This window comes from Lithobates pipiens, unplaced genomic scaffold, assembly GCF_037356315.1.
Source record: "Lithobates pipiens isolate NorthernLeopardFrog02 unplaced genomic scaffold, aLitPip1_a1.2 Scaffold_1, whole genome shotgun sequence".
NCBI lineage: Eukaryota > Metazoa > Chordata > Amphibia > Anura > Ranidae > Lithobates > Lithobates pipiens.
This window is the reverse complement of record NW_027507685.1, coordinates 151,639,909-151,655,897: the sequence shown is the minus strand read 5'-3', so window position 1 is coordinate 151,655,897 and position 15,989 is coordinate 151,639,909. Positions and strand designations below refer to the sequence as shown.

The 15,989-nt window shown below is 42.8% G+C and overlaps 1 protein-coding gene across 4 annotated transcripts in view; it reads left to right on the top strand.

Moving 5' to 3' along the window:
- The window catches only part of NUP188 (nucleoporin 188), a 169,668-nt gene extending 154,135 nt beyond the window's left edge, over positions 1 to 15,533 (top strand). For 3 of the 4 annotated variants that reach the window (XM_077478559.1, XM_077478556.1, XM_077478552.1), the window contains exons 36-45: positions 315 to 407; positions 932 to 955; positions 10,356 to 10,520; positions 11,090 to 11,227; positions 11,369 to 11,443; positions 11,519 to 11,722; positions 12,088 to 12,219; positions 12,300 to 12,373; positions 12,778 to 12,907; positions 14,967 to 15,533. In XM_077478559.1, coding sequence (XP_077334685.1) covers positions 315 to 407; positions 932 to 955; positions 10,356 to 10,520; positions 11,090 to 11,227; positions 11,369 to 11,443; positions 11,519 to 11,722; positions 12,088 to 12,219; positions 12,300 to 12,373; positions 12,778 to 12,907; positions 14,967 to 15,143 — 1,212 coding nt within the window. In that variant the 3' untranslated portion in view covers positions 15,144 to 15,533. The remainder of the gene's footprint in view (positions 1 to 314; positions 408 to 931; positions 956 to 10,355; positions 10,521 to 11,089; positions 11,228 to 11,368; positions 11,444 to 11,518; positions 11,723 to 12,087; positions 12,220 to 12,299; positions 12,374 to 12,777; positions 12,908 to 14,966) is intronic. The other variant, XM_077478566.1, reaches the window with a different exon arrangement.
- The last annotated feature ends 456 nt before the right edge of the window (positions 15,534 to 15,989 follow it).

Below are 15,989 nucleotides of genomic sequence, written 5' to 3'. Positions count from 1 at the left end.
GTCCTGCCTGCGCACCGCTCCAGTGTGAAAGGGATCTTTTTTTTTCAGGCGCTATTTTTAGAGCTGTAGTGCCTGAAAACCGCCTGATATTTGCATCTTTTCTGCTCTCAGTACAAGCGTGTGTTCCATAGATCAGACTCTATACTCCTAAACTGCAGATGAAGTTGTTGACTTGTGGGCTAAGCTGTCACGTGGTTCTGGAGACATTCCTTGAAGTTTTTATGCAGGTGTTGAATGAATGGAAGTTGATTGAACAAGCAAGTGTGGGAGAGCCATGGAAATAGTCTGATATTTCTGCCATATTTGAATTACAGGGGGCAGCAGCCATAGCTGGATCTGGCATCACTCAGAGCGTGTGTCTGCCTCTGCTGAACGTCTACCAGATGGCTTCAAATGGAGGAAGCATGGTGAGGAATGGACTGTTTTTAATAAATAGCAGATTATCTTTTGTCTTAATTTTGGATGTGATTTGTGCCTAATTGTATCTGTTTAACATGGCAATATGAAAATGCTAACGAGTTTGGGAATTCTGAATGTAACCTTTCTAAAATATATTCCAGGCAAATTTGAAAAAAATTTTGTAGCCAAGACATGTTCCATCTGTTTAGTGCTTGTAGCCCATACTGTGGCATTCCTACATCACACCTGGCTGCACTGCAAGCCTAATTCCTGTAGTAGGGAGCAAAATATTTCCTAAAATAGCGTTAGCATTTCATAGCAGTTGCTGTTCTTAGGCCCTGTCCGCACTTAATCACTTTGCGCCTTTTATGTTTTATGTTTATGATTTATTAATTCAAGTCGAAGTGTGTTCTCCTATTTCTACATCTCCTAGTTAGAATTTATTCATTCTGGTATAACTTAGATTATGTTTCACTGTATCCCCAAATTACTTTAAAAAAAAAAAACTATTAAAAATGTCTTCTTATTCCAGCTCACATCCTGGATCCCACATTTGGTAATTCAATGCAGGTCTCTAACCTTGTGTTGCCTGCCAGAGCATCTCTGGGCTGAGTATCTGTGCTGTCCCACTTTGCCCTTCCCACCCCGCTTTCCCCTGGATCCTTCTGTCCTGTGTCCCCAGCCGCTTTGTACCGCTTCCTTAGGTTCACTAGGGGTCTTGGCAATCTCCATGCTACTTCTTGCTATTCATTTCTTTAGATTTGTAAATGCATTTAAATATTTTTAAGCTTGCTATACTGAAGCATTGTGATATTTAAAGGGGTTGTATAAGTTAATTTTTTGTTTTGTTTTAAATAACAAACATGTTTTACTTACCGCCTTCGTTTTGCACAGAGCGGCCCCAATCCCCCAATCCTGCTGTTCTGGGGTCCCACAGAGGCTGTCTCGGCTACTCCCCGCTAAAGCTAACTCCCTCTGGTAAGCTCTTTCCCGAGGGGGTTAACTTGCGGGCGTGCTCCTGTGTCATACTGTGCTGCTATCAATCTAGCCAATCAACAGCCAGACTCGCTGGAGAAGAGGACACCGGGGGGACCCACACAGCAGGTGAACGGGCTCAGGTAAGTAAAACGGGGGGGGGGGGCTGGGGGGGCCTATGACAGCGAGGTGTTTTTTCACCTTAATGCATAGGATGCATCAAGGTGAAAGAAACAAACCTTTTACAACCCCTTTAACCACTGGACCACTGGGCACTTAACCACTTGCTTACTGGGCACTTAAACCCCCTCCTGCCCAGACCAATTTTCAGCTTTCAGCGCTGATGCACTTTGAATGACATTTACGCGGTCATACAACACTGTACCCAAATGACATTTTTATAATTTTTTCCCACAAATAGAGCTTTCTTTTGGTGGTATTTAATTACAGCTGGGAGTTTTATTTTTTGCTAAAATTTTGCAAACAGGTAATTTTTCTCCTTCATTGAAATGCACTGATGAGGAGGCACTGGTGGGCACTGATAGGCGGCGCTGGTGGGCACTAATAGGCACAGTTAAGGTGACACTAATAGGCACAGATAAGGTGGCACCGATAGGCACAAATAAGGCAGTACTGATGGGCACAGATAAGGCGGCATGGATGGGCACTGATAGATGGGACTGATGGGCACTGATAGGTGGCACTGATAGGTGATCACAGAGTGCGCCGCGCTCGCCCCTCAGGGGGCGCGCAGGCTGCTCGTGCCCCTCAGGGGGTGCACAGGCCGCTTGTGCACGGGACGACATTAATAGACGTCGTCCCGGCAAAGCGGGTCCGCGCTGTAGCCGGCATTCGGGCTATAGCGCGAATCTCAAGAAGTTAAATCCCCTTAATAACCAGACCAATTTTCAGCTTTCGGTGCATTTTAAATGACAATTACTCAGTTATGCAACACTGTACCCATATGAAATTTTTGTCCTTTTTTCACACAAATAGAGCTTTCTTTTGGTGGTATTTAATCACCTCTGGGTTTTTAAAAAAAAAATATATATATATTTTTATTAGTTTCTGTTATAAAATTTAGCAGATTAGTAATTTTTCTTCATAAATTTTGGCCAAAATTTATACTACTACATAACTTTGGTAAAAATAAGTACAAATTGGTGGATATTGTTTTTTGTGAAAGTTATAGAGTCCACAAGCTATGGTGCCAATATCTGAAAATTGATCACACCTGAAGTACTGACGGCCTATCATTTCTTGAGACCCTGACATGCCAGAAAGTACAAATACCCACCAAATGACCCCTTTTTGGAAACAAGACATTCCAAGGTATTTAGTAAGAGGCATGATGAGTTTTTTGAATTTGTCATTTTTTCCCACAATTCTTTGCAATATCAAGATTTTTTTTTCCACAAAATTGTCATATTATCAGGTTATTTCTCAAACACACCATATGCATACCACAAATTACACCCCAAAATGCATTCTGCTATTACTCCCGAGTATGGCGATACCACATGTGTGAGACTTTTACACAGCATGGCCACATACAGAGGCCCAATATGCAGGGAGCACCATCAGGCGCTCTGGAGCACCCAGGCCAATTCTGACATTTCTCTCCTACATGTAAAAATCATCATATATTTGCTAGAAAATTCCATAGAACCCCAAAACATTATATATGTTTTTTTTAGCAAAGACCCTAGAGAATACAATGGTGGTCGTCACAATACACAGTATTTGCGCAGCAATTTTTCAAACGCTTTTAAAAAAAAACAAAAAAAAAAAAGTTTTTTGCTTGAAAAAAAAAAAAAACAGTAAAGTTAGCCCAATGTTTTTGCGCAATGTTTTTGCATAATATGAAAGATGAAGTTACACCGAGTAAATAGATACCCAACATGTCACCCTTCAAAATTGCACACGCTAGTGGAATGGCGCCAAACGTCGCTACTAAAAAATCCCCATAGGCGACGCTTGAATTTTTTTTACTGGTTACATGTTTTGAGTTACAGAGGAGGTCTAGAGCCAAAATGATTGCTCTCGCTCTAACATTCGCAGCGATACCTCGCATGTGTGGTTTGAACACTGTTTTCATATGTGGGTGGGACTTACATATGCGTTTGCTTCTGCATGCCAGCACATGGGGACAGGGGAGCTTTAATTTTATTTTTATTATTATTGTTCATTTTACTTTATTTTAGTTTGACACTTTTTTCCCCAAAAATAAATTTTTTGATCACTTTTATTCCTTGTAATAGGAATATGGCATGGCAGGTCCTCTTTACAGTGAGATATGGGGTCAATAAGACCCCACATCTCACCTCTAGGCTGGAAAGCCTGAAATAAAAAACAAAAACGATTCTAGCTTTGATCGTATTGGCGAGTCGGTAGAAGCAGTGTGGGGGGGGGGGGGCGTCCCCTCTCGCCTCCTGTAAGAACGGTCAAGCAGCGGAACAGTCGCTATGATCATTCTTATGGTGTAGGGAATCGCCGGCTGAAAAAGCTGATATCTGAATGATGCCTGTAGCTACAGGCATCATTCAGATATCCCTGCACAAAGTCAAGGACGTCATAGGATGGCCAGCGGGCGGGAAGTGGTTAAAATGCTTTTTTTTTTTTTTTTTTTTTTTCTTAAACACAAAGTTGTCCATTTATACAATATTTCTAACACATAGCATGTACATAACAAAAATGACACCCCAAAATAGATTCTCCTACTCCTCCTGAGTACAGTGATACCACATGTAGTGGTAGGGTAACCAAAGCACATAAACCCAAGGTAAGTATAGTAGCAAGTCCTAGTTGTAATCTCGGAACACCCAAGAGGATACTATGTGACCGGTCAAAATATATTAATGCATTAAAATGTTTGTTCACCAATGCCAGAAGTCTGCCAAGCAAAATAGGTTAGTTGGAAGCTCTGGTGCATCAGGAAAGCTATGATGTAATCGGTATTGCTGAAACTTGGCTTCGTTCCTCACATGACTGGGCTATTAATATTCCTGGCTAGGCACTCTTTCGGAAAGACAGAGTAAAAAGGAAAGGTGGAGGGGTCTGTCTGTATGTGAGAAGTGACCTCAAAGCAAGTGAGAAAGAGGACCTGGTGGACGGAGAGTGTGATGAGTCTGAAGCATTATGGGTGGAACTGCATACAGATGTGCGTAGTTCAAAGTTAATCAATGGAGTTTTTTTATAGACCACCCAATGTTAATGAGGAGGTGGAGACTCAGCTCCTTGTACAGATAGAAAGGGCTACAAGCGCTGGGACAGTGATAATAATGGGGGATTTTAACTGCCCAGAAATTGACTGGAGTAATGGCACTGCTGGGACAGTTAAAGGGCAAAAATGTATAAACCTATTACAGGAAAATGTTATGGTCCAGCTTATTGAGGCCCCAACTAGGAATGATGCTCTGTTGGACCTGGTAATCTAAAAAACCATGCAGAGCCTATTACTAATGTTCAGATAAAGGAACACCTGGGTAGCAGTGACCAGAACATGATTTCATTTGATGTTAGCTGTAAGCAAAAATCACATACGGGAAAGATAAAAACACTTAATTTCAAGAAAGCAAATTTTCCAACGATGAGGGCTGCTCTCCAGGACCTAGACTGGGAGAGAATATACGCATCAATGGGCACAGAACAGAAATAGTAATTCTTCGAAAAGACTGTTGGTGATCTCACTGCAAAGTATATTCCCATGGGCAATAAGTTTAAAGGCTAAAAATAAAACCCATGTGGCTCACGGCCAAAGTTAAAAAAGCTATAAACTATAAGAAAAGAGCTTTTCAAAAATATAAAAATGAAGGAACACTAGTGTCATTTAAATGTTACAAAGAATATAACAGAGTACATAAAAAGGAAATCAAGCATGCAAAAATTCAAAATGAAAGACAGATTGCAAAAGATAGTAGGACAAACCCCCAAAAATTCTTCAAATATATTAATAGTAAAAAGGTCAAGTCTGAGCATGTAGGCCCTTTACAAAATAATCTGGAGTGGGTGACTGGGGACAAAGAGAAGGCTAATTTATTAAATACTTTCTTCAGCTCTGGTATACAAAGGAGCATGTGGGAGCTCATGTCCATAATGGGGGTGGTAGTGACACAGCCCCAAATCCACAATGGCTCAAAAGTGATATGGTCCAGAAATATTTGGACAGAATAAAGGTGGATAAAACACCTGGACCTGATGACATCCACCCACGGATCCTAAAAGAATTGAGCTCTGTAATTTCAAAGACATTGTATCTCATTTTTAGGGACTCATTAATGACAGAAATAGTACCACTGGATTGGCGCAGGGCCAACGTGGTGCCTATATTTAAAAAGGCAACAAAGTCTTTACCAAGTAACTATAGACCTGTTAGTTTAACTTCTATAGTTGGGAAGATACTGGAGAGATTAATAAAAGACCACATAGACGAGTTCTTGCAGGAAAAAAATATTTTAAGCAACAGACAGCATGGATTCATGAAAGACAGAAGTTGTCAGGCAATCCTGATTATTTCTTTTTATGAGGAGGTAAGTAAAACCTTGGACAGAGGGGTGGCGGTGGACGTGGTATACTTGGATTTTGCAAAAGTTCCATACAGTTCCATACACATGGCTCATGTGTAAGGTGAAGTCTACAGGTTTGGAAATATCAGTTTGTAAATGGATAGAAAACTGGCTAAAAGACAGAATTCCGAGTAGTGGTTTAATGATTCTTACTCTGAATGGTCTAAGGTTATCAGTGCTATACCCCAAGGTTCAGTGCTGGGACCCTTAATTTTTAATATCTTTATAAATGATATGGGGTCTGGGATCAAAAGTAACATTTCCGTCTTTGCAGATGACACCAAGCTATGCAGTGGAATAACGTCCTTACAGGATGTCTCCAATTTACAAGCCGACCTCAATGCTCTGTCTAATTGGGCGACTATATGGCAGATGAGGTTTAATGTTGAGAAACTTATGCACTTGGGGGCTAAGAATATGCATTCATCATACATTTTAGGGGGAGTACAACTGGGGGGATCCATAGTGGAGAAGGATCTGGGGGTTTTGGTAGATCATAAGCTCAATAATAGCATGCAATGCCAAGCTGCAGTTTCCAAAGCGAGCAAAGTCCTTTCCTGTATTAAGAGAGGTATGGACTCCAGAGAGAGAGATATAATTTTGCCCGTTCAAATCATTAGTAAGACCTCATCTGGAATATGCAGTTCAGTTTTGGGCACCAGTTCTCAAAAAGGATAATCGGGGAACTGGAGAAGTGCAGAGAAGGGCAACCAAACTGATAAGAGGCATGGAGGAACTCCGCTATGAGGAAAGATTAGAGGAACTGAATTTATTCACTCTCGATAAGAGGAGATTAAGGGGGGATATGATCAACATGTACAAATATATAAGGAGTCCATATAGTGAACTTGGTGTTGAGTTATTTACTTTACAGTCAACAAAAAGGACAAGGGGGTACTCTTTACGTCTAGAGGAAAAGAGATTTCATCTCCAAATACGGAAAGGTTTCTTCACAGTAAGAGCTGTGAAATTGTGGAATAGACTACCTGCAGAGGTGGTTCTGGCCTGCTCAGTGGATTGCTTTAAGAAGGGCCTGGATTATTTCCTAAGTGTACATAATATAACTGGGTACTAACATTTATAGGTAAAGTTGATCTGGAGAAAATCCGATTGCCTCTTGGGGGATCAGGAAGGAATTTTTTCCCATGCTTTAGCAAATTGGATCATGCTCTTCTGGGGTTTTTTGCCTTCCTCTGGATCAACTGTGGGTATAGAATTGGGTATATGGGATTGTATGATGAACACCTGGCAACAGCCATTGGACAAAATGATAATATAGTGGGGATCCAGACGCCCTCTTCCGATTTACAAACTTTCACTCTATGCAGATGATCTCCTCGTTTATGTTATAATAACCCCACATGTCCCTACCTTCTTTGATACAGGAATTCCATCGATTTGGAAAACTTAGTCATTTTAAACGTAATATGTTCAAGACAGAGGCCCCCAATATATGCTTCACACCCACCACCCTTACTCAGGTACAGACCAATTTCCCATTCCAATGGGGATCCAAGGGCATCTCTTACCTTGGGATCACGATGCCATTCAACTTATCAGATCTCTATAACCTCAGCTATCTCCCCTTACTGTGCCGAGGTCGGTCGACACTTGGAACACAACGCTATTGCCCTGGCTTGGCGGCGTTAACACACTTAAAATGGACACCCTTCCCAAATTACTTTATGTGTTTCAGACAGTCCCTATCAATGTCCCTAAACAATTCTTTAACTCCCTAAGGTCCATGTCCATACGCTTCATCTGGCATCAAGGGATGTCCAGTATCCATCATACCCTGCTTACATAGCCCAAAATACGAGGTGGAGCAGGTCTTCCAGACTTTGAATAGTACCAAAGGGCTGCCGTACTCTCCAGGATCCTGGAATGGTTTCCCAGACCCTTCCCCAAAGTATCCACCATGATAGAACAAGATCTCTCCACCCCCGGCCTCCGGGCTTTGCATTGGGGGTATGGGCAAAAACTGTTCCTCATATCTAATTCCTCCCCGTTAACAGTCGCAGCACTACACCTATGGTAGAACAAGGGATAGTTATCTTTATTATCCACAGACCCCTCACCACTTCCATCACTATTTTACCAGCTTGCCCTCCCCCAGGGAATGGGATCCAACACGATGGGCCCATATCTTCGTTCTACATGGCCCATAGCAAGCTCATTTGTACACTCAACCTTGGGCACACCCATTGTACCAGGAGAACAGGGTAACTGTCTTACAGCTCTCTGCATATCTTCCTTCTGTTTGGACCTATTCTCCTCTTCCCAAATCCACATTCCCTGGAAAGGCTATGAACAGCTGTGTTCTCTCTCGGATACACCCAAACATCTGCTCTCCACCATTTATAAACTACAATACTCACTGATCCATGGCCAACCCCCATCTTACACCAGGAGGTGGGCCACGGACCTAGGAAAGGATCTCTCTTTGGCTGACTGGCAAAAGTAATTCCACTTCACGCATGAATCTTCCACCTCTTGTTACACACAAGAGAAGAACTTTAAACTCTTATCTAGGTGGTACAAGGAGCCTCAATCACTCCATAGAATCTTCCCCTCTGCTCCCACTTCATGTTGGAGATGCAGCGACGCAGAAGAAAGTTATCTCCACATATGGTGGGAGTGCAGAGCCATTCAACCCCTCTGGTCCCAGGTTTTCGCCATCTACAGTAGCCTTTACGATCAACTAACACCCACACCAGACGTAGCTCTATTGTCTATGCTCCTGGGCTCCATACCCTTGCAAAAATGTACTCTACTATGATTTTTCCTATCAGCAGCCAGACAACTTATACCTCTTTTTTGGAAAACCACTACCACCCCTCCCCCTGTCCTCTTGGGTTTCAGTGGTCAATGACATTATGCGCATGGAAGAGATGATAGCCTTAGACAATGATACCTTAGATAAATTTAAAACTCTCTGGCTCATTTGGATCAAATACTCTAGGTCGGCTCAACACACCCCCCCCCCCCCCCAAACACAACCACTTCCCAACCTTTCCCCTCCCCCCCAACCCAACCACTTCCCAACCTTTCCCCTCCCCCCAACCCAACCTTTCCCCTCCCCCCCAACCCAACCTTTCCCCTACCTTCTCCCCCCCCAACCCAACCTTTTCCCTCCCCCCCAACCCAACCACTTCCCAACCTTTCCCCTCCCCCCAACCCAACCACTTCCCAACCTTTCCCCTCCCCCCCAACCCAACCACTTCCCAACCTTTCCCCTCCCAACCACTTCCCAACCTTTCCCCTCCCCCCCAACCCAACCACTTCCCAACCTTCCCCCCCAACCCAACCACTTCCCAACCTTTCCCCTCCCCCCAACCCAACCACTTCCCAACCTTTCCCCTCCCCCCAACCCAACCTTTCCCCTCCCCCCCTACCCAACCTTTCCCCTTCCTTCTCCCCCCCCAACCCAACCTTTCCCCTCCCCCCAACCCAACCACTTCCCAACCTTTCCCCTCCCCCCAACCCAACCACTTCCCAACCTTTCCCCTCCCCCCCAACCCAACCACTTCCCAACCTTTCCCCTCCCAACCACTTCCCAACCTTTCCCCTCCCCCCCAACCCAACCACTTCCCAACCTTCCCCCCCAACCCAACCACTTCCCAACCTTTCCCCTCCCCCCAACCCAACCACTTCCCAACCTTCCCCCCCCCACCACTTCCCAACCTTTCCCCTCCCCCCCACCACTTCCCAACCTTTCCCCTCCCCCCCACCACTTCCCAACCTTTCCCCTCCCAACCTTCCGATCCCCCCCCCCCCCTTTATCTTCTAAATTTCTTCTCCCCTTAACTCTATATTGTAATGACTTAGACCTGGAGGGTTTCATTTTATTCTCCATCAGATGATCTGTAATACACGGTGGGCTAAACCGACCCCTACTAGCATACGGTTATATATAGATTTTATCGGCTTACAATCAAAAGTATACCAAATATGCAGCCTGTGTTGTGCTACTCCCTGTACATCCAGCTGTTATGTATATTATATTGTTTCACTCTGTTAAACACAATAAAAATATATTTGACTCTAAAAAAATGAAACTAAATTGCATGAAATATGTATTCCTTTAAATCCTGTGTAACTCTTCACACCAATGCACTGCCGGTGTGGTGCGTTTTTAAAAGTCCTGCATGCTGCAATTTTGGTGCATATTTAACAAGTGCACCAACAATGCACCTCCCCATTGAAATAAATGGAAAATGCATCAAAAATGCACTGCAGTTGTGTTTTTGGTATGCTTTTTGAGTCCCATATCTTTGTTTCACACGTGCATGATTTGAGTCAGGCAACCAGAAAACACACCAAAAACGCACATGTGTTTGTACTGTGTTTTGTTTTTTTCAACAGAGCAGTGTGACAGGGCCCCTAAGCTGTTTTTAATGTTTCTTCTTTTCAAAGGTACAGACCCCGCTCTCATCTCGTAAAATTCTAGATGCTCCATCATGGCCTGGTGTGTACAGATTGACCATAACACTGATGGAGAGGCTGCTGAAGACTTTGAGATACAACTTTCTAACCGAGGCCTTAGACTTTGTAGGCGTTCACCAAGAGAGGATATTACAGGTAATATTAGGGCTTCATGAGTCCGAACATTTAAAAAAAATAAGCAGTGGCAGCTTAAAGTGTTTTCAAAGTCTCGATTTTTAAAATAAATAAATAACCAACCTGTTTATACTTGCCTTCTCTGTGCAGTGGATTTGCACAGGGCAGCCCAGGTCCTGCTCTTCTTGGGTCCTTCTTCGCTGCTCCTGTCCCTTCCCTCCTGTTGAGCATCCCTCACAGCAAGCAACTTACTATGGGGGCAGCCGAGCTTCAGCTCTGTGTGTCCGTCCAGACACAGAGCTGCTGTTTGGCCCTGCCCCCTCTTTCTCCTGATTGGCTAACTGACTTTGACAGCAGTGGGAGCCAATGAATCATTTTCCTTTCACTTTATAATTTTGTGCCACTTTGTGTGAGTCTATCACATAAAATCCCATTTAAATACATTTACAGTTTTGGTTGTAACATGACAAAATGTGGAAAATTTCAATGGGTATGAATACTTTTCCACAAAGTATATTCTTGCCCTTTAGATTTTCTTCTCTATGCTTGATTGTGTACTGGTGTTCTACTCACACTTGGTTTTTCCCCAGTGCCTGGGCGCAGTGCGTACTGTGCAGAACTTGGCCTGTCTGGAGGAGGCTGACCACAGTGTAGGTTTTCTGCTGCAGCTTTCCAATTTCATCAAAGAATGGCATTTCCACCTACCGCAGTTTATGAAGGACATTCAGGTGAGGGGACCTATAAATCCTGTTCACTATTGCAGCAGCATGAGGCAACCCAGCTGCATTCAGAAATTCAGAGCACTGAGACAATTGAGAGCATATTTCAATAATAAATTAAGTTCGTTTATATGAAATCCTCTCTTGTAGGTCAGTTTATGCTATCTGTGCCAGTCTTGCACATCCCTTTTGTACAGCCGAAAGATGCTTCAACATTATTTGCAGGTGAGTATCCTATCACATGTCTGGAGATCTGCATTTGAGGACCTTCTACATCTAAAGGAAATCTTCTGTCTTTAGATAAAAAGTGGGGAAGCAGTGACATCAGGCACGGCCTCTCGAGGTCAGCGCACACCACAGACTCCTTCTGTACAGCCGACACCGGAGAGTGAGGCCCTGGAGCTAAGAGCATTGCGTTCTGTTCAGTTCAGCCTCCTGAAGATCCTGAGCAAGACCCTGTCTACATTGCGAGCTTTCACACCGGATCTCAGCCAGATTTTGCAGGTCAGGCATATTGGAGGAAGAAAAGTTTAGCCATCCAATTGGGATTAATAGTTATTGTGAGAATGTAGGGGGTTATTTTAATAATTGTTGGTTTGGTTGAGTGTTGAACATTAAAGTGTTCAGTCAAACTGTTTTCTTTTAGCTCTGGTTGGAATGGGAAAAAAAGCATTACAATTCTTGGTCTAATTTCTATTGCAATCTGTGTTTCCACTAGGAAATCATTACAGTGGAAACATGGCAGATACTTAGCCTTCCTCCCTGTAGCCCAAGCTAGTTTTGCCTAGAGTGGCTTATTGAGTTAATGTTATCTTGTGTTGTTTTATCAAAGTGGCCTGGAACAAATGGCTAGTATTATCTGTTTCCAGCCTCTGGACCTCTCACAATATCAGATGCTATTAGCCCTGAACTTCACTACCCCAGCTTTCGATGCAGATGTGGCACCTTCATTCGGGACCTTCTTGGCTACTGTCAATGTGATGTTGAACATGCTGGGAGAGGTGAGCCATCACAAGCATTTCATACTTTTCTCTGTAACTGCACTATTGTGACAATTGTGACAAATGTCATCTCTTTGCAGATGGATAAGAAGAAGGATCCACCATTTACATCTGCACCTTTTTCCAGCCCATCAGAAGAAAGCAAGACCCTCAGGTGAGCGCCAAGAACAAAACAGAGTTTGGAAATTCACAAGACCTTGTGCAGAGTCAATCAGACTTCGTATTTGCTGCAAATTTCAAATGGGCTTTTGACTCTTTGCATAATGATGTGAACTAACATTCGGCCTTGAGCCTGCAGATATTCGTATTTAATACATTTACGCACACTGAAAACAGTAGTAGTGCCTTCTGTGAGCACAAGATGGAGTTGGCTTCTTACAAAAGAAGCAAAATGCTCTCAGAAATTTGTCTCAATAGTTAGAACCATTACAGGTTCTGTCTGCAGAAATCTTGACAAGTTCCCATTAAAAAAAAAGTACCGTTTTAAAATAAAGGACATCAACCCCTAAGTTGGCTGAAGTGATCTTTTGGTTTAATTTTGCTTCTTGTTTCTACCAGGCCTCTACTGCTGTTTATTATTGAGAACTGTTTCTATCTGTTGATATCACAAGCCCTGCGTTATCTTCGTGATCCGTCAGTCCACCCCCGAGATAAACAACGCATGAAGCAGGAGCTTGCCTCTGAACTGGTATGCACAGTACATAGATTTTTTTTTATAAGTTGATATTTGGGGAATCTCTGTTTGACATACAGAAATGTTTAGCGTTTCTATGTAATCCTCAGCTTCTCAATAGCACTGTGGCTAGCTAAATTAAATTTACCAACCAATAGATCTGACATTGTACCCTTCCATGTTATTGCACTACACTCTATGTACTAACATTTCCACTTTTTCAAAACAAAGTACATAAAACATCCTTGTGCTAACAATCTGAAACTGCGCTTGCAGCAAGCAGCCCTTGGGGTAAAAACACAACTTGCAGAACAATCTATAATACAATTTTAGGGCTCCAAACCTCCTCCCAGTCTGAAAGTGGTTTATATTTCTTATTCAAGGAATTCCAGAAGTCTTTTTGGCGTAGAGGGGATGGGTCAGAACATCTGTCTGGATTTTAGTTCTGGTCTTGGGGACATTTACCCATAAACCACAAAACCAGACAGATTGGTCTGACCTTTCCCCAGTATTTTTATTGCAGTCTGTCCATATTGTTTGTCCTGGTGCCTACACTGAGTGCGAGTCTGCCCATTCTGGAAATACATCAGAGAAAGAAATTGTGCACTGTTTAATATAAACATTGACATAATATAGTGGCTGGACATTAACATCATATAGTTTTTGCTAAAGTTTCAATTTTAGAAACTGGGAAGCTGAACAGTATATTCAGGAGAGAGGCGTACAACTGTTTTTCCTAAACATTTAGTGACTGAAGGTAAAACAAATGGTAAAGTAGAACTATAGGCAAAATTGTTTTTCTCATTTTGGATAAGGGATGGTTATAGCCAATGTTAGATTTTTTTTCCCCCCACCATTTGTGCCGCAGAGATTTCCCTTCACTTCCTGTCCCAGAGCCAAACAGGAAGTGAGAGGAATCCCTGCAAATTAAGGGTATTCCTTGGGGCGCCACCAGGTCACTATAATATAAACAAATTGGTCTTTCTTTTGGTGGCAAATGGTAATGCATATCAGTCTTTTTTTTTAAATATTATTATAAAAGGAAAACTGATTCAAAATAGTAAATTTGTTTTTAAATGTAGCTGTATATTTCTTGCTACTACAATAACCTGGCACCAAAGAACAACCCGAAAAAATTCTCTGGCTCCTGACGATTGCAGCAATACCACGTGTGTGTATGTTTTACCTGTAGTACACCCCAGAAACAATGCTGTTTTTTTTATATAAATATATATCTAAAACATACTAATATCTATTTAAAAAAAAAAAATCAATAAAAAAAAAAAAAACACATCACAGGTCCCAGATGATTGCCTGGCCAGTCACGGCCCGCCTTGCGGCTCACGCATGCGCAATGTGTGCCCAGCTGTGAAGCCACAGGGTGTCCACAGTGACAATACTGGCACCGCAGAGAGGAGGAGGGGGGGCGAGCGGTGCTTCGGTTCCCCGCATCGCCGGACCGTGGACAGGCAAGTCTCCGATTATTTTAAAGTCAACAGCTGCAGCATTTATAGCTGTTGGATTCATTTTTTTTTTTTTTTTTTTAAGCAGAACACCGCTTTAAACTGTAGAGTGTAGAATCTGGTGCAGATGTGCATAGTAACCAATTAGCTTCCAGGTTTTATTTTCAAAGCTTCATTGAACAAGTTGAAATTAGAAGCTGATTGGCTGCCATGCACAGTTGCACCAAATTCCGAGTGCTTCAGTTTTAGTAAATCTCCCTCATGTATATTTCTCACTGGGGTTGGCTGCACAGTGACTCCTGAGGCGATCACAGTAATTGGGGGACCGGGAGTGAGAGCCTGGTCTCTGTGCTGTGCGCTCCCAGGACAAAGACACAAAGACAGGTAGATGTATATGCGGCCTCATGGATAAAGACCTACTTCCTTGAGGCTGCATACTGTTTACGGGAAGGGGTTAATATCACCTAAACCTGACTCTTCACATTCTGTACATCCTCATAGCAGAAGCTAATACCCCATTGTACTCATTGTGTGTAAAGCTGTTGGAATGGTCACTCATACAGCTGTAGAATATGGATCTCTAATCATCCATTCTTTGTGTCTCATTTCAGAGCACTCTGGTCTCCAGCCTGTCACGGTACATGCGACGCGGCGTCTCTTCCTCTCCTGCAGCTGGCCACTTGCCTTCCCCACAGTTAAAAGTCGGAACATCCTTAAAGGTAGCTCCTGAAGCCCAGGAGCCAATAATCCAGCTGGTCCAAGCATTTATACGACATGTACAGAGATAGGAACCATTGGGGACTGATTGAAGAATGTACATAAACTGATTGACCCAGTCCATGGACCACAACCAACCATTAGACTGCTACCACCAAGAGACCACCGACCATTGTTTTGTTACAGGCTTATTAACCAAGAAGACCGTAAAGCATCTTTGTAAAGGCCAGTGCCTATCACTAAAAACTCACATTTTGGAAGAGGAGACGAAACTGCCTCATGGAACAGCCAGTGACTGCACTTGGTGTCACTGCATGCAGAGCTTGACACTTCCATGCCAGTGTGCTCTTCATTTTTCTTTTTGTATGATGGTTTGTTTTTTTTTTGCTTTTTTTCCCCTTGAAGACGACTTGTATTTTTGACATCCTATTTATACTGAAAGTAAAAGAAACTTGATAACATATTGCAGTCTGAGCAGTCTTTGCTAAGGGAAAAGTCACGCAGGCCTATTATGCAGGAATGACTTAATTTATTAATATATTTAATCAAACACAGACAGTAAATGCAGACAGGCAATAAATTAACTCACAAGAATAAAAAAAAATGACATGTGTGAAGCAGTGAGCCCTTTTGGTTTACCTGCACTTTGTTTAAAAAGTCGGGAGCATAACAGCAGACCCAGCAATGCTGATGAGAGAGTCTGGCCTTGGGGGGGGGGGGGGGGGTGGGTACAGTAGCCATTTTGTGTTGCAGTATAAAAGCACTTTGCAGCACTGGAGACCAGTGTAGGAAGATAACAAAATGCAACTCAACTGATCATAGTGGGTCTCACTAAGTGTTTCTGAAGGAAGGTTGTCCTTGCAACTCACATGATCCAATAAGATTCTGACATCGTTCTTGAGTATGGGATATTGAAA